This window comes from Aythya ferina (genome assembly GCF_964211825.1).
Source record: "Aythya ferina genome assembly, chromosome: 37".
Classification (NCBI taxonomy): Eukaryota; Metazoa; Chordata; class Aves; order Anseriformes; family Anatidae; genus Aythya; species Aythya ferina.
Genome location: NC_140334.1, coordinates 292,665 through 316,784, shown reverse-complemented (window position 1 = coordinate 316,784; position 24,120 = coordinate 292,665). Strand labels below are relative to the sequence as shown.

Genomic DNA, 24,120 nt, shown 5'->3' with positions numbered 1-24,120 from the left:
CGCCCCCCAACCCCAGCCCCACAGCCCCGGCCCCACATCGCCCCCCACTGATATAGGGCGGCCGTGGGGCGGAGCTGTGGGGCTGGCCCCATAACCTGACCCCATAACCACCCCCCCCCCCCCGCCATGGGCACGCTCGGCTGCCCCCCAAGTGGCCCCGGTGACCCCGGCGAGGGGGTGGGGCGGGGAGAGCGGGGGGCCCTATAGGGGGGGCTCTGCCCCATAGATTGGGGGCTGGTGCCCTATAGGGGGGCTCTGCCCCATAGATCTGGCCCTAGAGCACCATAGAGGCCCTATAGGGGGACCCTGCCCCATAGATTGGGTCCTGGTGCCCCATAGATTGGGGCCTGGGGCCCTATAGGGGGGTCTCTGCCCCATATATTCTGTTCTAGGGACCCATAGAGGCCCCATAGGGGGACTCTGCCCCATAGATTGGGGGCTGGGGCCCTATAGGGGGGTCTCTGCCCCATAGATCTGGCCCTAGAGCCCCATAGAGGCCCTATAGGGGGACCCTGCCCCATAGATTGGGTCCTGGGGCCCTATAGGGGGGTTCCTGCCCCATAGATTGGGGGCTGTGGACCTATAGAGACCCCATAGAGGCCCTATAGGGGGGTCTCTGCCCCATAGATTGGGGGCTGGGGACCCATAGAGACCCCATAGGGACCCCATAGGGGGTCCCTGCCCCATATATTGGGTCCTGGTGTCCCATAGATTGGGGCCTGGGGCCCTATAGGGGGGCTCTGCCCCATAGATTGGGGGCTGGGGCCCTATAGAGACCCCATAGAGACCCTATAGGGGGTCTCTGCCCCATAGATCTGACTCTAGAGCCCCATAGGGCCCCATAGGGGGTCTCTGCCCCATAGATCCGGCCCTAGAGCCCCATAGAGGTCCCATATGGGGACCCTGCCCCATAGATCGGGGGCTGGGGCCCTATAGAGGCCCCATAGGGCCCCATAGGGGGTCCCTGCCCCATAGATTGGGGCCTGGGGCTCTATAGGGGGGGTCTCTGCCCCATAGATTCTGTCCTAGGGCCCCATAGGGCCCTATAGGGGGACCCTGCCCCATAGATCTGGTCCTGGAGCCCCATAGAGACCCCATAGGGCCCTATAGGGGGGTCTCTGCCCCATAGATTAGGGCCTGGAGCCCCATAGGCGCCGCAAAGCCTCATGGGACTTGTAGTCCAGTCCCCCATCTACTCCATTGACTCCTTATTGAGCCGGAACTACAGCTCCCGTCATACCTTGCGTCCTCCGGGCCTTCCTTTCCACTTCTTCCTTGATTGGCCTCCCTGGAGCCGCAAAGCCTCACGGGACCTGTAGTCCATTCCCCTATCTACTCCATTAACCCCTATGTGACCCAGAACTACAGCTCCCATCACGCCTTGCGGTTTCGCGGCCTTCCTTTCCGCTTCTTCCCTCTAGACCTTCTCCAGCGCCGCAAAGCCTCACGGGACTTGTAGTTTTTTCCCCTCACCTTACAACGAGCCCCAATGGGGCCCAGAACTACGACTCCCATCATCCCTTGCGTCCTCAGGGTCTTCCTTTCCACTTCGTCCTTGATTGGCCTCCCTAGAGCCGCAAAGCCCCATGGGACCTGTAGTCTTTTAACCTCACGTTATAACGAACCCCAATGGGACCCGGAACTACACCTCCCATCACCCCTTGCGCCGCTGCGGCCTTCCTTTCCGCTTCTTCCCCCAAAGCTTCCCCAGCGCCGCAAAGCCTCACGGGACTTGTAGTCTTTTTTTACCCGTGTTTTAACGGAGCCCAATGGGGCCCGGAACTACAGCTCCCATCACCCCTTGCGGTTTCGCGGCCTTCCTTTCCGCTTCTTCCCCCAAAGCTTCCCCAGCGCCGCAAAGCCTCACGGGACTTGTAGTCTTTTTTACCCGTGTTTTAACGGAGCCCAATGGGGCCCGGAACTACAGCTCCCATCACCCCTTGCGGTTTCGCGGCCTTCCTTTCCGCTTCTTCCCCCAAAGCTTCCCCAGCGCCGCAAAGCCTCACGGGACTTGTAGTCCTTTTACCTCACGTTATAACGGAGCCCAATGGGGCCCGGAACTACAGCTCCCACCCCCCCTTGCGCCCTCCTCCCCCCTCCATCCCCCCCCCCATGATGGCGGAGCCCCTCTCTTGGTGCGTGGAGGCCCTGAGGAGCGGGGCCGAGCCGGGCCTGGGCCGGGCCTTGAGGGCCCTGCGGAGCCTCCACACCCGCAACGAGGCCGGGGCCGTTCGGTTCCGGGCCCGGGGGGGTTTGGGGCCGCTCCTGGAGCTCCTCCGGGACCCCCAAACCCAAGCCCAGGAGGGCTCCGGGGGTCGGGGCCGAAGCCTGGGCCTGGCCCTCAGCGTCCTGGGGAATCTGTGCACGGAGCCCGGGTGCAGGAGGCAGGCCCGGAGCCTCGGGGGGGTGCCCCGGCTGGGTGAGAGGGGGGGAAAAGGGGGAAAAAGGGGGGGAAAAGGGGGGAATAAGGGGTTAATGGGGGGGTTGGGGGGGAAATAAGGGGTTATTGGGGGGGTTGGGGGGGAAATAAGGGGTTATTGGGGGGATTGGGGGGGGTTGGGGTGGATAAAAGGGGGTTTGGGGGGAATTGGGGGGAATTGGGGGGGATTGGGGGGGATATTGGGGGAATTGGGGGGGTTTGGGGGGGAAAAAGGGGGGTTGGGGGGGAATTGGGGGGGTTTGGGGGGTCTTAAAGGGGTTATTGGGGGGTTTGGGGGTGAAATAGGGGGGTGGGGGGGTCCTAGAGGGGATATTGGGGGGTTTGGAGGGGAACTGGGGGGTCTTAAAGGGGTTATTGGGGGGTTTCAGGGGGAATTGGGGGGGTTTGGGGGGTCTTAAAGGGGTTATTGGGGGGTTTGGGGGGGAAATAGGGGGGTGGGGAGGTCGTAGAGGGGATATTGGGGGGTTTGGGGGGGAATTGGGGGGGTTTGGGGGTCTTAAAGGGGGGTTTTGGGGGAATTGGGGGGGATTGGGGGGGATATTGGGGGAATTGGGGGGGTTTGGGGGTCTTAAAGGGGTTATTGGGGGAATTGGGGGGGAGTTGGGGGGGATTGTGGGGTGTTGGGGGGGAATTGGGGGCTGGGGGCGTCCTAGAGGGGATATTGGGGGGTTTGGGGGGGAATTGGGGGGGTTTGGGGGGTCTTAAAGGGGTTATTGGGGGGATTGGGGGGGATAAAAGGGGGTTTGGGGGGGATAAAGGGGGGTTTTGGGGGACTTGGGGGGGTTTGGGGGGGAATTGGGGGGGAAAAAGGGGGATTGGGGGGAGAAATAGGGGATTTGGGGGGGGTTGGGGGGTCTTAAAGGGGTTATTGGGGGGATTGGGGTGGAAATAGGGGGGTGGGGGGGATTTAGGGGGGTTAATGGGGGGTTTGGGGGGAATTTGGGGAGGAAATTGGGGGGTGGGGGGGGGTCCTAGAGGGGTTAATGGGGGGTTTGGGGGGGTTTAGAGGGGTTTTGGGGGCTGCTGGACCCAAAATTGGGGACTTTGACCCCAAAATGGGAGGCCCTATAGGGGTTAATGGGGAATTTTGGTAGTCGTATAGGGTTTTTTTTGGGGGGGCGTGGCCCAAAAGCAGGGTTTTTCACCCCAAAATGACAACTTTCACCCCCAAGTGGCAAATTTCACCCCAAAACCGGCCTGTTCAGACCCAAAAATGGCAAATTTCACCCCAAAATGGGCAATTTCACCCCAAAAAGGGGCTGTTCAGACCCCAAAATGGGGTATTTCACCCCAAAACGGGGATTTTCACCCCAAACCCAGTTTTTCACCCGAAAACAGGGCTGTTCAGACCCAAAACTGGGGTGTTTGGACCCAAAACCGGGCTGTTTGGACCCAAAAATGGGGCATTTCACCCCAAAATGGGGGAATTTCACCCCAAAACGGGGCTGTTCAGACCCCAAAATGGGGAATTTCACCCCAAAATGGATGTGTTCAGACCCAAAAATGGTGAATTTTACCCCAAAACGGGGGTGTTCAGCCCCAAAAATGCTGAATTCCACCCCAAAACCTGCCTTTGGGGGGTTCCCTTATGTCATTTTTAACAGAATTCCCCACTTTTAACCCCAAAAACCCCCTCAATGGGCCCTCACCGCCCCGCCCCCTTCCCCTTTAACCCCGCCCACTTTGACCACACCCTGCTTGACCACGCCCCCTTTGTGTGACCACACCCACTTTGGCCACGCCCCCTGACTTTGGCCCCGCCCCCTGCAGTGGCCCTATTGCGGGGTCCCGGCCCCGAGAGCGTGCGGAACCGGGCGGCGCGCGCCCTGGCCAACCTGGCCCTAGAACCCGAAGGAGCCCGCGACGTCCTGCAGGAGGGTGAGTGCGGCCCCAAAACGGCCCTAAATATCGGGAAATGACCCCAAAAAGGAGCCGGGGGGGGAAAAATGGCACTAAATGGTACTAAAATGGCAGAAAATGGCCCCAAAAGGACCCTAAAAGGCACAAAATGGACCCAAAAGGGACCCAAAAGGACCCCAAGTGGCACCAGAAGGTTCCTAAATAATATAGGATTGCCCCAAAAGGACCCTAAAAGGCACCAAATGGCCCCAGAAGGAACCTAAATTATATAGGATTGCCCCAAAAGGATCCTAAGTGGCACAAAATGGCCCCAAAAGGACCCTAAAAGGCACAAAATGGACCCAAAAGGGAACCAAAAGGACCCTAAGTGGCACAAAATGGCACCAAAATGGCACAAAATGGCCCCAAAAGGGACCCAAAAAGACCCTAAGTGGCACTAAATGGCCCCAAAAGGACCCTAAATAATATAGGATTGCCCCAAAAGGACCCTAAAAGGCACAAAATGGCCCCAAAAGGACCCTAAAAGGCACCAAAATGGCACAAAATGGCCCCAAAATGGACCCAAAAGGACCCCAAGTGGCACCAAATGGTCCCAAAAGGACCCTAAATAATATAGGATGGCCCCAAAAGGACCCTAAAAGGCTCAAAATGGCACCAAAATGGCATAAAATGGCCCCCAAAGGACCCTAAAAGGCACAAAATGGACCCAAAAGGACCCTAAGTGGCACCAAATGGCCCCAGAAGGAACCTAAATTATATAGGATTGCCCCAAAAGGACCCTAAAAGGCACAAAATGGACCCAAAATGACCCTAAAAGGCACAAAATGGACCCAAAAGGGACCCAAAAGGACCCCAAGTGGCACAAAAGGGACCCAAAAGGACCCCAAATAATATAGGATTGCCCCAAAAGGACCCTAAATGGCACTAAATGGCCCGAAAAAGACCCTAAGTGGCCCCAAAAGGACCCTAAGTGGCACAAAAAGGACCCTAAGTAGCAGGAAATGGTCCCAAAAGGACCCTAAGTGGCACAAAATGGTCCCAAAAGAACCCTAAAAGTCACAAAATGGACCCAAAAGGGACACAAAAGGACCCTAAGTAGCCCCAAAAGGGCCCTAAGTGGCCCAAAATGGCACCAAATGTCACCAAAATGGCACAAAATGACCCCAAAAGGACCCTAAAAGGCACCAAATGGACCCAAAATGGCACTAAAATGGCACAAAATAGCCCCAAAAGGACCCTAAGTGGCACAAAATGGCACCAAAATGGCACAAAATGGCACCAAAAGGACCCCAAATATCACAGAATGTCCCCAAAAGGACCCTAAGTGGCACCAAATAGCCCCCAAAGGGCCTTAAATCCCACAAAATGGACCCAGAAGGGACCCAAATGGACCCCAAATAACACAAAACGGCCCCAAAAGTATCCTAAGTGGCCCCAAAAGGACCCTATGTGGGACAAAAAGGCCCCAAAAGGGCCCTAAATAACAGAATGTCCCCAAAAGGACCCTAAAAGGCCCCAAATGGCAGAAAACGGCACTAAATAATAAAAAACAGACCCAAAAAGGACCCTAAGTGGCCCCAAAAGGACCCCAAGTGGCACAAAATGGCCCCCAAAGGACCCAAAATAACACGCAATGGCCCCAAAAGGACCCTCGGTGGCACAAAATGGGCACAAAATGGCACAAAATGTCCCCATGACCCCAAAGATGTCTCCAGTGGGTTCCTCAAGAGGTTCCTCAACAAAATGGCCTCCATATTGTCCCTAAACACATCCTAATGTCCCCAAAAATGTCCCCAAAGATGTCCCCAATGGGTTCCTCAATGGGTTCCTCAACAAAATGGCCTCCAAAACCTCCTCAAGATGTCCCCAAAAGTGTCCCCATGACCCCAAAGACGTCCCCAGTGGGTTCCTCAAGAGGTTCCTCAACAAAATGGCCTCCACAATGTCCCCAAAAGTGTCCCCATGACCCCAAAAGAGATCTCCAATGGGTTCCTCAACAAAATGGCCTCCACAATGTCCCCAAAGATGTCCCCAAAGATGTCCCCAACGGGTTCCTCAAGAGGTTCCTCAACCTTTTGGCCTCCAAAACCTCCTCAAGATGTCCCCAAATGCGTCCTGATGACCCCAAAAGAGATCTCCAATGGGTTCCTCATCAAAATGGCCTCCATAATGTCCCCAAATATGTCCCCAAAAGTGTCCCCAATGGGTTCCTCAACGGGTTCCTCAACATTTTGGCCTTCAAAACCTCCTCAAGATGTCCCCAAAAGTGTCCCCATGACCCCAAAGATGTCCCCAATGGGTTCCTCAAGAGGTTCCTCAACAAAATGTCCTCCATATTGTCCCTAAACACGTCCTAATGTCCCCAAAAATGTCCCCAAAAATGTTCTCAAGAGGTTCCTCAACAAAATGGCCTCCACAACCTCCTCAAGGTGTCCCCAACGGGATCCTCAATGGGTTCCTCAATGGGTTCCTCAACCTTTTGGCCTCCAAAACCTCCTCAAGATGTCCCCAAAAGTGTCCCCATGACCCCAAAGACGTCCCCAATGGGTTCCTCAAGAGGTTCCTCAACAAAACGGCCTCCACAATGTCCCCAAAAGTGTCCCCATGACCCCAAAAGAGATCTCCAATGGGTTCCTCATCAAAATGGCCTCCACAATGTCCCCAAAGATGTCCCCAAAGATGTCCCCAACGGGTTCCTCAAGAGGTTCCTCAACCCCGTGGCCTCCACAACCTCCTCAAGATGTCCCCAAACGTGTCCCCATGACCCTAAAAGATATCTCCAATGGGTTCCTCAACAAAATGGCCTCCATAATGTCCCCAAACTCATCCTCATGTCCCCAAAAATGTCCCCAAAGATATCCCCAACGGGTTCCTCAAGAGGTTCCTCAACAAAATGGCCTCCATATTGTCCCTAAACACGTCCTAATGTCCCCAAAAATGTCCCCAAAAATGTTCTCAAGAGGTTCCTCAACAAAATGGCCTCCACAACCTCCTCAAGGTGTCCCCAACGGGATCCTCAATGGGTTCCTCAATGGGTTCCTCAACCTTTTGGCCTCCACAACCTCCTCAAGATGTCCCCAAAAGTGTCCCCATGACCCCAAAGACGTCCCCAATGGGTTCCTCAAGAGGTTCCTCAACAAAACGGCCTCCACAATGTCCCCAAAAGTGTCCCCATGACCCCAAAAGAGATCTCCAATGGGTTCCTCATCAAAATGGCCTCCACAATGTCCCCAAAGATGTCCCCAAAGATGTCCCCAACGGGTTCCTCAAGAGGTTCCTCAACCCCGTGGCCTCCACAACCTCCTCAAGATGCCTCCAAATGTGTCCCCATGACCCCAAAGATGTCCCCAATGGGTTCCTCAACCTTTTGGCCTCCACAACCTCCTCAAGATGCCCCCAAAATGCCTCCCCTTGACCCCAAAAGAGATCTCCAATGGGTTCCTCATCAAAATGGCCTCCACAATGTCCCCAAAAGTGTCCCCATGACCCCAAAGACGTCCCCAATGGGTTCTTCAACAAAATGGCCTCCACAATGTCCCCAAAAGTGTCCCCATGACCCCAAAAGAGATCTCCAATGGGTTCCTCATCAAAATGGCCTCCACAATGTCCCCAAAGATGTCCCCAAAGACGTCCCCAACGGGTTCCTCAAGAGGTTCCTCAACCCCGTGGCCTCCACAACCTCCTCAAGATGTCCCCAAACGTGTCCCCATGACCCTAAAAGATATCTCCAATGGGTTCCTCAACAAAATGGCCTCCATAATGTCCCTAAACACGTCCTCATGTCCCCAAAAATGTCCCCAATGGGTTCCTCAAGAGGTTCCTCAACCTTTTGGCCTCCAAAACCTCCTCAAGATGTCCCCAAAATGCCTCCCCTTGACCCCAAAGATGTCCCCAACGGGTTCCTCAACGGGTTCCTCATCAAAACAGCCTCCATCATGTCCCCAAACTCATCCTCACGTCCCCAAAAATGTCCCCAAAGACGTTCTCAGGAGGTTCCTCAACAAAATGGCCTCCACAACCTCCTCGAGATGCCTCCAAACGCGTCCCCAAGACGTCCCCAACCCCGTCCCTGGCCTCCACCTCCTCCTTGACCTCCTTTTTTGTCCCCTTTTTCCCCAGGTGCCGGTCCCCTCCTGGTCTCCTTGGTGGCCTCCTGCAGCACCCCGGAGTGCCTCCACAGCGCCGCCCGCGCCCTCCGCATCCTGGCCTCCACCCCGGCCTCCCGCTTGGCCTTGGGCCACGCCGGCGCCGTCCGCGCCCTCTCCACCCGCTTGGCCTCCATGGAACCCGGCCACCCGGCCTCCACCTCGGTAGCCCGGGCTTTGCGGGGCCTCACCGAGCCCCCGGCCTCCGCCGAGGCCGCCGGCGACTTGGCGCCGGCCTTCCCCGCCTTGGCCTCCTTGGCCTCCCACCCCAAGATGGACGCCCGGCACCCGGCGTTGGGCGCCATCGCCAACGCTTGCGCCCGCGCCCACCTCCGGCCTCCCTTGGGGGCCGCCGGGGCGGTGGAGGCCGTGACGGCCGAGGTGGCGGCCTCCTTGGAGGCCAACGGTGACGGCGGCGGCCTCCACCTCCCCGCGGCCTCCGCCGCCGCCGCCCGGGCTCTCTGCCTCCTGTGCCGCGAGGCCGTCAACCGAGCCCGGGTGAGGGAGGCCGGGGGCTTGGCCGTCCTCTTGAGGCTCTTGGCGGAGGCCGGCCCGTGGAGGCCGCGCGTCCTCCTGGCCTTGGCGGCCTTCTCCTACGACCAGGAGGCCCTGGAGGCCATGGAGAAGTTGGGCTTGGTCCCCCTCTTGGTGGAGGTCCTTCGAGGCCGGGCGGAGGCCGCCGAGGTGGAGGCCGAGGCCCGGAGGCGAGGGGAGGCCGAAGGGGAGGACGCGGAGGCCGCCTCCTGCGACCTCCCCCGGGACGACGGCCACCGGGCCTCCGCCGGGGACGGGGCGGCCGCCGGCAGCCTCCGGGGGCTCAAGTGAGGGCGGGGACGGGGGATTTTGGGGGGTTTTGGGGGGTTTTGGGGGGTTTTGGGGTGGTTTGGGAGGCCGGTGGGGGGTTTGGGATGATTTGGAGGCCAATGGGGGGAGTTGGGATGTGGTGGAGGCTGGTTTGGGGTTTTGGAGGCCACTGGGAGGATTTGGGGTGTTTTAGAGGCCATTTGGGGTCTTTGGGATGCGGTGGAGGCCGGTTTGGGGTTTTGGAGGCCGGTGGGGGTTTTGGGGGGGATTTGGGGTGGATTTGGGGTGGTTTGGGAGGAATTTGGGGGGTTTTGGGGGGCTTTGGGAGGCCGGTGGGGGTTTGGGATGATTTGGAGGCCAATGGGGGGATTTGGGATGTGGTGGAGGCCGGTTTGGGGTTTTGGAGGCTATTTGGGGTCTTTGGGGTGTTTTGGAGGCCGGTTTGGGGACAAATTGGAGGCCACTGGGGGGATTTGGGATGTTTTAGAGGCCATTTGGGGTCTTGGGGATGTGGTGGAGGCCGGTTTGGGGTTTTGGAGGCCACTGGGAGGATTTGGGATGTTTTAGAGGCCATTTGGGGTCTTTGGGGTGTTTTGGGAGGTCCTTTGGGGTTTTGGGGGTTTTGGAGGCCATTTGGGGTCTTTGGGATGTGGTGGAGGCCGGTTTGGGGTTTTGGAGGCCGGTGGGGGTTTTGGGGGGGATTTGGGGGATTTTGGGTGGATTTGGGGGGTTTTGGGGTGGTTTGGGGTGGTTTGGGAGGCCGGTGGGGGGTTTGGGATGATTTGGAGGCCAATGGGGGGAGTTGGGATGTGGTGGAGGCTGGTTTGGGGTTTTGGAGGCCGGTGGGGGTTTTGGGGGGATTTGGGGGAATTTGGGGTGGATTTGGGGTGGTTTGGGGGGTTTTGGGGGATTTTGGGGTGGTTTGGGGGGTTTTGGGAGGCCGGTGGGGGGTTTGGGACGATTTGGAGGCCAATGGGGGGATTTGGGATGTGGTGGAGGCCGGTTTGGGGTTTTGGAGGCCACTGGGGGGATTTGGGATGTTTTAGAGGCCATTTGGGGTCTTGGGGATGTTTTGGGAGGTCCTTTGGGGTTTTGGGGGTTTTGGAGGCCATTTGGGGTCTTTGGGATGTGGTAGAGGCCGGTTTGGGGTTTTGGAGGCCGGTGGGGGTTTTGGGGGGGATTTGGGGTGGTTTGGGGGAATTTGGGGGGTTTTGGGGTGGTTTGGGGGGTTTTGGGAGGCCGGTGGGGGTTTTGGGGGGATTTGGAGGCCAATGGGGGGATTTGGGATGTGGTGGAGGCCGGTTTGGGGTTTTGGAGGCCGCTGGGAGGATTTGGGACATTTTGGGAGGCCGGTGGGTTTTTGGGGGGGATTTGGAGGCCTTTTGGGGTTTTGGAGGCCAGTGGGGGTTTTGGGACGATTTGGAGGCCAATGGGGGGAGTTGGGATGTGGTGGAGGCCGGTTTGGGGTTTTGGAGGCCGGTGGGGGTTTTGGGGGGATTTGGGGGATTTTGGGGGGTTTTGGGGTGGTTTGGGAGGCCGGTGGGGGTTTTGGGACAATTTGGAGGCCACTGGGAGGATTTGGGATGTTTTAGAGGCCATTTGGGGTCTTTGGGATGTGGTGGAGGCCGGTTTGGGGTTTTGGAGGCCGGTGGGGGTTTTGGGGGGAATTTGGGGGATTTTGGGGGGATTTGGGGGGTTTTGGGGTGGTTTGGGGTGGTTTGGGAGGCCGGTGGGGGTTTGGGGACAATTTGGAGGCCATTTGGGGTCTTGGGGATGTGGTGGAGGCCGGTTTGGGGTTTTGGAGGCCGCTGGAGATCTTAAGGACGTTCCTAATTCCTTCTTTGAGGCCTTCCGTAAGCTTTTTAGGACCTTTTTTGGGTCCTCCAGAGCCTTTTTGAGGTTCTTTCCCCCAATTTTGGGATCTTTGAGGCCTCCAGGAGGCTCTTTAGGACCTCTTTTGGGTCCTCCAGAGCCTTTTTGAGGTTCTTTATCCCAATTTTAGGACCTTTGAGGCCTCCACGACCCCCTTTAAGACCTTTTTTGGGTCCTCCAAAGCCATTTTTAAGGTTCTTTACCCCAATTTTAGCATCTTTGAGGCCTCCAGGAGGCTCTTCAAGACCTCTTTTGGGTCCTCCAGAGCCTTTTTGAGGTTTTTGACCCATTTTTTGAGATCTTTAAGACCTCCACGACCCCTTTTAAGACCTTTTTTGGGTTCTCCAGAACCTTTTTGAGGTTCTTTCCCCCAATTTTGAGATCTTTAAGACCTCCACAACCCCCTTTAGGACCTTTTTTGGGTCCTCCAGAGACAATTTTAAGGTTCTTTACCCCAATTTTAGGATCTTTGAGACCTCCAGGAGGCTCTTCAAGACCTTTTTTGGGTCCTCCAGAACCTTTTTGAGGTTTTTGACCCATTTTTTGACATCTTTAAGACCTCCACGACCCCCTTTAAGACCTTTTTTGGGTCCTCCAAAGCCATTTTTAAGGTTCTTTACCCCAATTTTGGGATCTTTGAGACCTTGAAAATGTTCTTTAAGACCTTTTTTGGGTCCTCCAGAGCCTCTTTTACATTTCCGACCCATTTTTTGAGATCTTTAAGACCTCCACGACCTCCTTTAAGACCTTTTTTGGGTCCTCCAGAACCTTTTTGAGGTTTTTGACCCATTTTTTGAGATCTTTAAGACCTCCACGACCCCTTTTAAGACCTTTTTTGGGTTCTCCAGAACCTTTTTGAGGTTTTTGACCCATTTTTTGAGATCTTTAAGACCTCCACGACCCCCTTCAAGACCTTTTTTGGGTCCTCCAGAGCCTTTTTGAGGTTCCTTACCCCAATTTTGGGATCTTTGAGGCCTCCAGGAGGCTCTTTAGGACTTTTTTGGGTCCTCCAGAGCCTTTTTGAGGTTCTTTACCCCAATTTTGAGATCTTTGAGACCTCCATGACTCCCTTTAAGACATTTTTGGGTCCTCCAGAGCCATTTTTAAGGTTCTTTACCCCAATTTTGGGATCTTTGAGACGTCCACGACCCCCTTCAAGACCTTTTTTGGGTCCTCCAGAGCCTCTTTTAGGTTTTTGACCCATATTTTGACATCTTTAAGACCTCCACAACCCCTTTAAGACCTTTTTTGGGTCCTCCAGAACCTTTTTGAGGTTCTTTCCCCCAATTTTCCCATCTTTAAGACCTCCACGACCTCCTTTAAGACATTTTTGGGTCCTCCAAAGCCAATTTTAAGGTTCTTTACCCCAATTTTAGGATCTTTGAGGCCTCCAGGAGGCTCTTTAGGACCTTTTTGGGGTCCTCCAGAGCCTCTTTTACATTTCCGACCCATTTTTTGAGATCTTTAAGACCTCCACAAACCTCTTCAAGACCTTTTTTGGGTCCTCCAGAGCCTTTTTGAGGTTTTTTACCCCAATTTTGGGATCTTTAAGACCTCCACGACCCCCTTCGAGACCTTTTTTGGGTCCTCCAGAGCCAATTTTCCATTTCCGACCCATTTTTTGACATCCTTACGACCTCCGCGAGCCTCTCCCCGACCTCCCCCAACCCCTCCACCACCTCCCACCCCCTTCACCCGCCCTTCCACCCTTTACCCCAAAACCCCCCCAAAACCCCCCAAAACCCCCCAAAACCCCCCAAAACCCCCCAAACCCCCCCAAAACCCCCCGATAACCCCCCAAAAAACCCAATTTTCTCTTTTTTCTCCCCCTCCAGGTCCTGGCTCCTCTCCGAATCCCTCTCCCCGCCTCCCTCCCCGCCCCGGCCTCCGCCCCGGCCTCCCTTTCCCCCTCGCCGCCCCCTTTTACCCCCTTTGGGGGCTTTGGCCCTTCCCCGGGGGGTCTCGGAGGGGGACCCCTGGCTCCCCGAGACCCCCGCTCTCCTCCTCTTATCCCGCTTGGCCTCCGGCCCGGACCCCAGCCTCTCCTTGGCCTCCGGCCTCGTTTTCTCCGGCCTCCTCCGCTACCTCACGGGGGTCCCGGCCCCGGCCCCCCGAGCCGTGGGGTTGCTCCAACGCCTGGCCGCCCACCCCAATTTTTTGGGGTCCCTGGTCCGCCACTACGTCCCCTCCCTGCTCCGCACCTGGCTGGTGCTGGGCTTGGAGCCCGAGGAGGCCGCCGCGAATCGGGGAGGCCAGAGGAGGAGGAGGAAGGAGGAGGAAGAGGATGGAGGAAGGAGGGAGAGGCTGAAGGAGCTGGGTGAGTCTTTTGGGGGGATTTGGGTTTTTTTTGGGGTTTTGGGAAGGTTTTGGGGTTGTTTTGGGGTTGGAGGACGAGGAGGAAGAGGTTGAGGTTGAGGCTAGATGGGGTGGAGGCCAAAGGAGGAGGAGGAAGGAGGAGGAAGAGGAGGACGGAGGAAGGAGGGAGAGGCTGAAGGAGCTGGGTGAGTTTTGGGGGGATTTGGGGAGGTTTTGGGGTTTTCTTGAGGGTCTTGGGGTTATTTTTTGGGGTGGAGGAGGAGGAGGTCGAGGTTGAGGCTGGAGGGAGAGGAGGACGGAGGAAGGAGGGAGAGGCTGAAGGAGCTGGGTGAGTCTTTTTTGGGGGGATTTGGGGTGGTTTTGGGGTTTTCTTGAGGGTCTTGGGGTTATTTTTTGGGGTTGGAAGACAAGGAGGTTGAGGTTGAGGCTGAAAGGGGTGGAGGCTGGAAAGAGGAGGAGGAGGAGGAGGATGGAGGAAGGAGGGAGAGGCTGAAGGAGCTGGGTGAGTCTTTTTTGGGGGATTTGGGGACAATTTAGGGGTTTTGGAGGGGATTTGGGGTTGTTTTGGGGTTGGAGGATGAGGAGGAAGAGGTTGAGGCTAGATGGGGTAGAGGCCAAAGGAGGAGGAGGAAGGAGGAGGAGGAGGAGGATGGAGGAAGGAGGGAGAGGCTGAAGGAGCTGGGTGAGTCTTTTTGGGGTGGTTTTGGGTTTTTTTGTGGATTTGGGGGGGTTTTGGGGTTGTTTTGGGGTTGGAGGATGAGGAGGAGGACGAGGAGGTTGAGGCTGAAAGGGGTGGAGGCTGGAAAGAGGAGGAGGAGGAAGAGGATGGAGGAAGGAGGGAGAGGCTGAAGGAGCTGGGTGAGTCTTTTTGGGGTGGTTTTGGGGTGGTTTTGGGTTTTTTGGGCGATTTAGGGTTGTTTTGGGGTTGGAGGATGAGGAGGAGGATGAGGAGGAAGAGGTTGAGGCTGAAGGGGGTGGAGGCCAGAGGAGGAGGAGGAAGGAGGAGGAGGAAGAGGAGGACGGAGGAAGGAGGGAGAGGCTGAAGGAGCTGGGTGAGTCTTTTTTGGGGGATTTGGGGACAATTTAGGGGTTTTGGAGGGGATTTGGGGTTGTTTTGGGGTTGGAGGATGAGGAGGAGGACGAGGAGGTTGAGGCTGAAAGGGGTGGAGGCCAGAGGAGGAAGGAGGAGGAGGAGGAGGATGGAGGAAGGAGGGAGAGGCTGAAGGAGCTGGGTGAGTCTTTTGGGGGGATTTGGGTTTTTTTTGGGGTTTTGGGAAGGTTTTGGGGTTGTTTTGGGGTTGGAGGATGAGGAGGAAGAGGTTGAGGCTAGATGGGGTGGAGGCCAGAAGAGGAGGAAGAAGGAGGAGGAAGAGGAGGATGGAGGAAGGAGGGAGAGGCTGAAGGAGCTGGGTGAGTTTTTGGGGGATTTTGGGGTTTTTTGGGGGTTTTGGGGCGATTTAGGGTTGTTTTGGGGTTGGAGGACAAGAAGGAGGAGGTTGAGGTTGAGGCTGAAAGGGGTGGAGGCTGGAAAGAGGAGGAGGAGGAGGAGGATGGAGGAAGGAGGGAGAGGCTGAAGGAGCTGGGTGAGTCTTTTTGGGGTGGTTTTGGGGTTTTTTGGGGTTTTGGGAAGGTTTTGGGGTTGTTTTGGGGTTGGAGGATGAGGAGGAAGAGGTTGAGGCTAGATGGGGTGGAGGCCAAAGGAGGAGGAGGAAGGAGGAGGAAGAGGAGGACGGAGGAAGGAGGGAGAGGCTGAAGGAGCTGGGTGAGTTTTTGGGGGATTTGGGGTGATTTCAGGGGTTTTGGAGATGTTTTGGGGTTGTTTTGGGGTTGGAGGATGAGGAGGAGGAGGTTGAGGTTGAGGCTGAAGGGGGTGGAGGCCAGAAGAAGGAGGAGGAGGAGGAGGACGGAGGAAGGAGGGAGAGGCTGAAGGAGCTGGGTGAGTGTTTTTTGGGGGATTTTGGGTTTTTTTTGGGGGGTTTGGGGTGGTTTTGGGGAGGTTTTGGGGTTTTCTTGAGGGTCTTGGGGTTATTTTTTGGGGTGGAGGACGAGGAGGAGGAGGTCGAGGTTGAGGCTGAAGGAGGAGGAGGATGGAGGAAGGAGGGAGAGGCTGAAGGAGCTGGGTGAGTCTTTTTTGGGGGGATTTGGGGTGGTTTTGGGGTTTTCTTGAGGGTCTTGGGGTTATTTTTTGGGGTTGGAAGACAAGGAGGTTGAGGTTGAGGCTGAAAGGGGTGGAGGCTGGAAAGAGGAGGAGGAGGAGGAGGATGGAGGAAGGAGGGAGAGGCTGAAGGAGCTGGGTGAGTCTTTTTGGGGTGGTTTTGGGTTTTTTTGTGGATTTGGGGGGGTTTTGGGGTTGTTTTGGGGTTGGAGGATGAGGAGGAGGAGGTTGAGGTTGAGGCTGAAGGGGGTGGAGGCCAGAAGAAGGAGGAGGAGGAGGAGGATGGAGGAAGGAGGGAGAGGCTGAAGGAGCTGGGTGAGTTTTTTGGGGGGATTCGGGGTGTTTTAGTTTTTTTTGGGTGGTTTAGGGTTTTTTTGGGGCGTTTTGAGGGGAATTGGGGTCTTTTTGGGGTGGAGGACGAGGAGGAGGAGGAGGAGGTTGAGGCCGAAGGGCGTGGAGGCCGAAGGAGCCGAAGTGAGATTTTTTGGGGGGAATTTCATGGATTTTGGGGGGATTTTGGGGTTATTTAGGGGTATTTTGGGCAATTTTAGGGGCATTTTTGTGGATTTTTGGGGGGATTTCGTGTTTTTTTTGGGGGGGGGGGGGATTTTGGGGCAGTTTTAGGGACATTTTGGACAATTTTAGGGGCATTTTTGTGGATTTTTTGGGGGGATTTCGTGTTTTTTTTGGGGGGGATTTTGGGGCAATTTTAGGGGTATTTGGGGCAGTTTTAGTGTCATTTTTGTGGATTTTTTGGGGGATTTTGTGTTTTTTTTGGGGGGGGCGATTTTGGGGCAGTTTTAGGGGCATTTGAGGCAATTTTAGGGGCATTTTTGTGGATTTTTGGGGTGATTTTGTGTTTTTTTGGGGGGGGGGATTTTGGGGCAATTTTAGGGGCATTTTTGCGGATTTTTGGGGGGATTTCGTGTTTTTTTTGGGGGGGGGATTTTGGGGCAGTTTTAGGGACATTTTGGACAGTTTTAGTTACATTTTTGTGGATTTTTTTGAGGGATTTTGTGTTTTTTTTGGGGGGGGAGGGGATTTTGGGGCAGTTTTAGGGGCATTTGGGGCAGTTTTGGGGGCATTTTTGTGGATTTCTTTGGGGTGGATTTTGGGGAGTTTTAGGGGCGTTTTGGGCAATTTTAGGGGCATTTTTGTGGATTTTTTGGGGGGATTTTATGTTTTTTTTTAGGGGGGATGGATTTTGGGGCATTTTTAGTGGCATTTTTGTGGATTTTTGGGGTGATTTTGTGTTTTTTTGGGGGGGGGCTATTTTGGGGCAGTTTTAGTGTCATTTTTGTGGATTTTTTGGGGTGATTTTGTGGGTTTTTTTTGGGGGGGGGATTTTGGGGCAGTTTTAGGGACATTTTGGGCAATTTTAGCATCATTTTTACGGATTTTGGGGCATTTTTGCGCCGTTTTCTTGCCCTTTCGCCCGTAATTCCATTTTTTCCCCCAATTCCTCCATTTTTAGCCCTTTTCGGGCCGTTTTTTTTTTTCCGGGGTGGGATCGGGGGTCCCCCCCCGCCCCCCGCCCCCCCCGCCTCAATCCCCTATACGTCCCCCTATAGGCGAGGGGCTGCTGCGCTCCATGGGGGCGGCGGCGGGGGCCCCCTATGGGGTGGGGGTGCTGACCCACATGCTGCGCTGCGGGGCCCCCCCGGCACGCCTGGCCTGCGCCACCGCCCTGCCGCTGCTGGCCAGGTACGTATGGACCCTATAGAGACCCTGTAGAGCCCCTATATGGCCCCTATAGAACCTCTTATAGATCCCCCATAGATCCCCTATGGACCCCCTATAGAGCCCCTATGGATCCCCTATAGAACCCCTACATGGCTCCTATAGATCCCCTATATGGCCCCTTATAGGCCCCTATAGATCCCCTATATGGCCCCTCATAGACCCCTATAGATCTGCTATAGACCCCCTATAGATCCCCTATAGAACCTCTTATCTATCCCCTATAGACCCCCGGTAGATCCCCTATGGAACCCCTATGGACCCCCTATGGATCCCTTACAGAACCCCTATAGATCCCCTAGATCGCCTATATGGCCCCCTACAGATCCCCTATAGAGCCCCTACAGATCCCCTATGGAACCTTATAGAACCCTGTAGAACTCCTATCGATCCCCTATAGATCCCTTATAGAGCCCCTATAGAGCCCCTGTAGAACCCCTATGGACCCCTATAGAGCCCCTATGGAACCCCTATAGAGCCCCCATAGAGCCCCTATATGGCCCCCTATAAAACTCCTATGGACCCCTTATAGATCCCCTATAGATCCCATATAGGTCCCCTATGGACCCCCTATAGAGCCCCTATAGAACCTCTTATAGATCCCCTAGAGACCCCCATTATGGCCCCCTATAGATTCCCTATGGACCCCCTCTGGACCCCCTATAGAGCCCCTATAGAGCCCCCTGTGGATCCCCTATAGAGCCCCTATATGGCCCTTATAGATCCCCTATATGGCCCCTTATAGGCCCCTATAGATCCCCTATAGATCCCCCTATAGATCCCCTATAGACCCCTTATGGGCCCCCTATTGAACCTCTTATAGATCTCTTATAGACCCCCCTATGGACCCCCTATAAATCCCCTATAGATCCCCTAGATCCCCTATATGGCCCCCTATGGACCCCTATAGAGCCCCTATGGATCCCCCATAGATCCCCTATATGGCCCCCTATAAAACCACTATAGATCCCCTATAGATCCCATATAGGTCCCCTATGGATCCCCTATAGAACCCCTAAAGATCCCCTATATGGCCCCCAATAAAACCCCTATGGACCCCTTATAGATCCCCTATAGATCCCATATAGGCCCCCTATGGATCCCCTATAGACCCCCTGCATATCCCCTATACACCCCCTATACACCCCCGGTAGATCCCCTATAGACACCCTATAGATCCCCTATGGATCCCCTATAGATCCCCTATGGACCCCCTGTAGATCTCCTATGGACCCCTTATAGATCCCCTATAGATCCCCTATATATATCCCTGATACACCCCCCTATAGATCACCTATAGAGCCCCTACGGATCCCCTATGGACCCCCTATAGATCCCCTATACAATCCCTATAGATCTCCTACAGATCCCCTATACATCCCCTATAGATCTCCCATAGATCCCCTATAGACCCCGTATGATCCCCTATAGATCCCCTATAGACCCCCTATAGACCTCCTATAGAAACCCTATAGACCCCTATAGAGCCCCCATAGAGTCCCCTATAGAGCCCCTATAGATCCCCTATATGCCCCTCCCGGTCCCTATATGGCCCCTATGGGGTCCCCGTTACCGGCTGGGGGGGGGGGGTTGGGGGGGTCTCGACTTGCGGGTCTGGGTGGCTGTAGGGGGTCCCAGTCACCTATAGGGACCCCCGTGTCCCTTATACCCCCCCTGTTCCCTATAGTCCCCCCCCCATCCCCTATATAAGTGACCCTATACCCCCCCATCCCCTATAGAGACCCCCCCCAGTCCCCTATAGAAGCCCCCTCATCCCCTATATAGATGACCCTACACCCCCTCCCCATTCCCTATACCCCCCCATCCCCTATAGAAGCCCCCCCCATCCCCTATACAAGTGACCCTATACCCCCCTGTCCCCTATAGAGAGCCCCCTTGCCCCCTATACCCCCCCTCCCCTATATAAGTGACCCTATAGAAGCCCCCCCACCCCCTATAGAGACCCCCCCCAACCCCTATACCCCCCACCCCCTATATAGGTGAGCCCCCCCATCCCCTATAGAGACCCCCCCGCCCCCTATACCCCCCCTCCCCTATATAAGTGACCCTATAGAAGCCCCCCCATCCCCTATAGAGACCCCCCCCACCCCCCATACCCCCCCAAGCCCCCTATAGAGACCCCCCCCGAACCCCATACTCCCCCCTATACCCCCCCACCCCCTATAGATGACCCTATAGAAGCCCCCCCATCCCCTATATAAGTGACCCTATACCCCCCCATCCCCTATAGAAGCCCCCCCATCCCCTATAGAGCCCCCCCCATCCCCTATAGAGACCCCCCTCACCCCCCATACCCCCCCAAGCCCCCTATAGAGACCCCCCCCGAACCCCATACTCCCCCCTATACCCCCCCCCCCCCTATAGATGACCCTATAGAAGCCCCCCCCTGACCCCCCTGTCCCCCCCCAGGCCCCCGTCCCCGGCTCGGGCCCTGCTGTGGGGGAGGGGGGGGGCGGTGGCCCTGCTGCTGGCGGCCGTCGCCCGCGGGCCCCCCCCGGCCCCCTACCAGCCCCCCCCGGCCTTCGGCCTCTACGCCGCCGACGCCATCGCCCTCCTGCGGGCACAGCGCCACGGGGGCGGGGAGGTGGGGGCATTTCGGGGCATTTTGGGGGGTTTTGGGGCATTTTGGGGCGTTTTGGGAGCTTTTATTTGGGGAGTTTTGGGGAGTTCGGGGGCGTTTTGGGGGGGGTTGGGGGCGTTTGGGGGGGTTTGGGGGCGTTTGGGGGATGTTTTGGGGCATTTTGGGACATTTTGGGGCGTTTTGGGTGGTTTTGGGGCATTTTGGGGGATTTTGGGGCATTTTGGGGCGTTTTGGGGGGTTTTGGGGGCGATTATTTGGGGGGTGTTGGGGGCGTTTGGGGACGTTTTTGGGGTGTTTGGGGGCGTTTTGGGGTGTTTTTTGGGGGGTTAGGGGGAGATTTGGGGCGTTTGGGGGCGTTTTGGGGGGGTTGGGGGAGTTTTGGGGGGTTTTGGGGTGGTTTGGGGTCATTTTGGGGAGGTTTGGGGCATTTTAAGGGCGTTTATTTGGAAGCGTTTGGGGGCGTTTTTTGACGTTTGGGGGCATTTGGGGGCATTTTGGGGGGGGTTGGGGGACTTTTGGGGGGGTTTTGGGGTGTTTGGGGGGGTTTGGGGCGTTTTCGGGGATTCTGGGGTGGTTTGGGGTCATTTTGGGGAAGTTTGGGGCATTTTAAGGGCGTTTATTTGGAAGCGTTTGGGGGCGTTTTGGGGCGTTTGGGAGCGTTTTGGGGTGTCTTAGGGGCGTTTTGGGGTGTCCTGGGGGCGTTTTTGGGTGTTTTGGGGCGTTTTGGGGCATTTTAGGGTGTTTTGGGTCATTTGGGGGAGTTTTAGAGCATTTTGGGGAGGTTTGGGGCATTTTGGGGGCGTTTATTTGGGGGGTTTTGGGGGCGTTTTGGGGCGTTTCGGGGCGTTTCGGGGTGTCTTAGGGGCGTTTTGGGGTGTCTTGGGGGCGTTTGGGGGGCGTTTTTGGGTGTTTTGGGGCGTTTGGGGGCGTTTTGGGGTGTTTTGGGTCATTTTGGGGCGTTTTGGGTCATTTTGGGGAGTTTTGGAGCATTTTGGGGGTGACCCGCGGCTCCCCCCCCCGGCCCCCTACCAGCCCCCCCCGGCCTTCGGCCTCTACGCCGCCGACGCCATCGCCCTCCTGCGGGCACAGCGCCACGGGGGCGGGGAGGTGGGGGCATTTCGGGGCATTTTGGGGGGTTTTGGGGCATTTTGGGGCGTTTTGGGAGCTTTTATTTGGGGAGTTTTGGGGAGTTCGGGGGCGTTTTGGGGGGGGTTGGGGGCGTTTGGGGGGGTTTGGGGGCGTTTGGGGGATGTTTTGGGGCATTTTGGGACATTTTGGGGCGTTTTGGGTGGTTTTGGGGCATTTTGGGGGATTTTGGGGCATTTTGGGGCGTTTTGGGGGGTTTTGGGGGCGATTATTTGGGGGGTGTTGGGGGCGTTTGGGGACGTTTTTGGGGTGTTTGGGGGCGTTTTGGGGTGTTTTTTGGGGGGTTAGGGGGAGATTTGGGGCGTTTGGGGGCGTTTTGGGGGGGTTGGGGGAGTTTTGGGGGGTTTTGGGGTGGTTTGGGGTCATTTTGGGGAGGTTTGGGGCATTTTAAGGGCGTTTATTTGGAAGCGTTTGGGGGCGTTTTTTGACGTTTGGGGGGCGTTTGGGGGCGTTTTGGGGGGCTTTAGGGAAAGATTTGGGGTGTTTGGGGGGCGTTTTGGGGCATTTTAGGGTGTTTTGGGTCATTTTGGGGAGTTTTAGAGCATTTTGGGGAGGTTTGGGGCATTTTGGGGGCGTTTATTTGGGGGGTTTTGGGGGCGTTTTGGGGCGTTTGGGAGCGTTTTGGGGTGTCTTAGGGGCGTTTTGGGGTGTCTTGGGGGCGTTTTGGGGGCGTTTTTGGGTGTTTTGGGGCGTTTGGGGGCGTTTTTGGGCGTTTTGGGTCATTTTGGGGCGTTTTGGGTCATTTGGGGGAGTTTGGGAGCATTTTGGGGGTGACCCGCGGCTCCCCCCCCCGGCCCCCTACCAGCCCCCCCCGGCCTTCGGCCTCTACGCCGCCGACGCCATCGCCCTCCTGCGGGCACAGCGCCACGGGGGCGGGGAGGTGGGGGCATTTCGGGGCATTTTGGGGGGTTTGGGGGCATTTTGGGGCGTTTTGGGGCGTTTTGGGAGCTTTTATTTGGGGAGTTTTGGGGCGTTTTTGGGGGGGTTGGGGGCGTTTGGGGGCGTTTTGGGGGGGTTTGGGGGACTTTTGGGGAGGGTTTGGGGGCGTTTTGGGGCGTTCTGGGGGGTTTGGGGCATTTTGGGGCATTTTGGGGCGTTTGGGGGCATTTTGGGGGGGTTTGGGGCATTTTAAGGGCGTTTATTTGGAAGCGTTTGGGGGCGTTTTTTGACGTTTGGGGGCATTTGGGGGCATTTTGGGGGGGGTTGGGGGACTTTTGGGGGGGTTTTGGGGTGTTTGGGGGGGTTTGGGGCGTTTTCGGGGATTCTGGGGTGGTTTGGGGTCATTTTGGGGAAGTTTGGGGCATTTTAAGGGCGTTTATTTGGAAGCGTTTGGGGGCGTTTTGGGGCGTTTGGGAGCGTTTTGGGGTGTCTTAGGGGCGTTTTGGGGTGTCCTGGGGGCGTTTTTGGGTGTTTTGGGGCGTTTTGGGGCATTTTAGGGTGTTTTGGGTCATTTGGGGGAGTTTTAGAGCATTTTGGGGAGGTTTGGGGCATTTTGGGGGCGTTTATTTGGGGGGTTTTGGGGGCGTTTTGGGGCGTTTTGGGGCGTTTCGGGGTGTCTTAGGGGCGTTTTGGGGTGTCTTGGGGGCGTTTGGGGGGCGTTTTTGGGTGTTTTGGGGCGTTTGGGGGCGTTTTGGGGTGTTTTGGGTCATTTTGGGGCGTTTTGGGTCATTTTGGGGAGTTTTGGAGCATTTTGGGGGTGACCCGCGGCTCCCCCCCCCGGCCCCCTACCAGCCCCCCCCGGCCTTCGGCCTCTACGCCGCCGACGCCATCGCCCTCCTGCGGGCACAGCGCCACGGGGGCGGGGAGGTGGGGGCATTTCGGGGCATTTTGGGGGGTTTTGGGGCATTTTGGGGCGTTTTGGGGCGTTTTGGGAGCTTTTATTTGGGGAGTTTGGGGGAGTTTGGGGGCGTTTTGGGGGGGGTTGGGGGCGTTTGGGGGCGTTTTTTGGGGGGTAGGGGGCGTTTGGGGGCGTGTTTTGGGGGGTAGGGGGCGTTTTGGGGGGTTTTGGGGCGTTTTGGGGCATTTTGGGGCGTTTTGGGGGCTTTTATTTGGGGAGTTTTGGGGAGTTCGGGGACGTTTTGGGGGGGATTGGGGGCGTTTGGGGGCGTTTGGGGGGGGTTTGGGGGACTTTTGGGGAGGGTTTGGGGTGTTTGGGGGCGTTTTGGGGGAGGTTTGGGGCGTTTTGGGGCATTTTGGGGCGTTTGGGGGCATTTTGGGGGGGGTTTGGGGCATTTTGGGGGCTTTTATTTGGGGGGTTTTGGGGCATTTTGGGGGGTTTGGGCGCGTTTTGGGGGGGTTTGGGGGCGTTTATTTGGGGAGTTTTGGGGGGTTCAGGGGCGTATTGGGGGGGGTTGGGAGCGTTTGGGGGCGTTTTTTGGGGGGTAGGGGGCGTTTGGGGGGCGTTTGGGGTACGTTTTGGGGCGTTTTGGGGGGTTTTGGGGCATTTTGGGGCGTTTTGGGGGGTTTTGAGGGGGTTGGGGGCGTTTTGGGGGCGTTTATTTGGGGGTTGTTGGGGGCGTTTGGGGGCGTTTTGGGGATGTTTGGGGGCGTTTGGGGGCGTTTTGGGGGGGTTTAGGGGGAGATTTGGGGCGTTTGGGGACATTTGGGGGGGGTTTGGGGCGTTTTGGGGGGTTTTGGGGTGGTTTGGGGTCATTTTGGGGAGGTTTGGGCCGTTTTGGGGGCGTTTATTTGGGGGTGTTTGGGGCGTTTGGGGACGTTTTTGGGGTGTTGGGGGCCATTTGGGGGGGTTTATGGGGAGATTTGGGGCGTTTGGGGGCATTTGGGGGCATTTTGGGGCGTTTTGGGGGCATTTGGGGGCATTTATTTGGGGGGTGTTGGGGCCATTTGGGGGGTGTCGGGGGTCATTTATTTGGGGACTTTTGGGGATATTTGGGTGGTTTTGGGGGGAAATTTGGGTGGTTGGGGGGCCATTTGGGGTGGTTTTGGGGCCATTTTGGGACTTTTGGGGGGATATTTTGGGATTTGGGCATTTTGGGGCCATTTGGAGCCATTTGGGGTGTGTCGGGGGTCATTTATTTGT

General features: G+C 56.5%; 1 protein-coding gene across 1 annotated transcript; it reads left to right on the top strand.

The window, feature by feature from the left end:
* Positions 1-2,115: 2,115 nt before the first annotated feature.
* On the top strand, positions 2,116-22,249 carry ARMC5 (armadillo repeat containing 5; the record flags this gene model as incomplete). The annotated part of the gene is made up of 9 exons (XM_084502285.1): positions 2,116-2,419; positions 4,211-4,318; positions 8,420-9,266; positions 12,957-13,438; positions 17,164-17,296; positions 19,763-19,937; positions 20,967-21,041; positions 21,886-21,960; positions 22,214-22,249. 9 exons carry the CDS (start codon positions 2,116-2,118, stop codon positions 22,247-22,249), a joined length of 2,235 nt encoding a protein of 744 aa, XP_084358411.1.
* Positions 22,250-24,120: the final 1,871 nt, after the last annotated feature.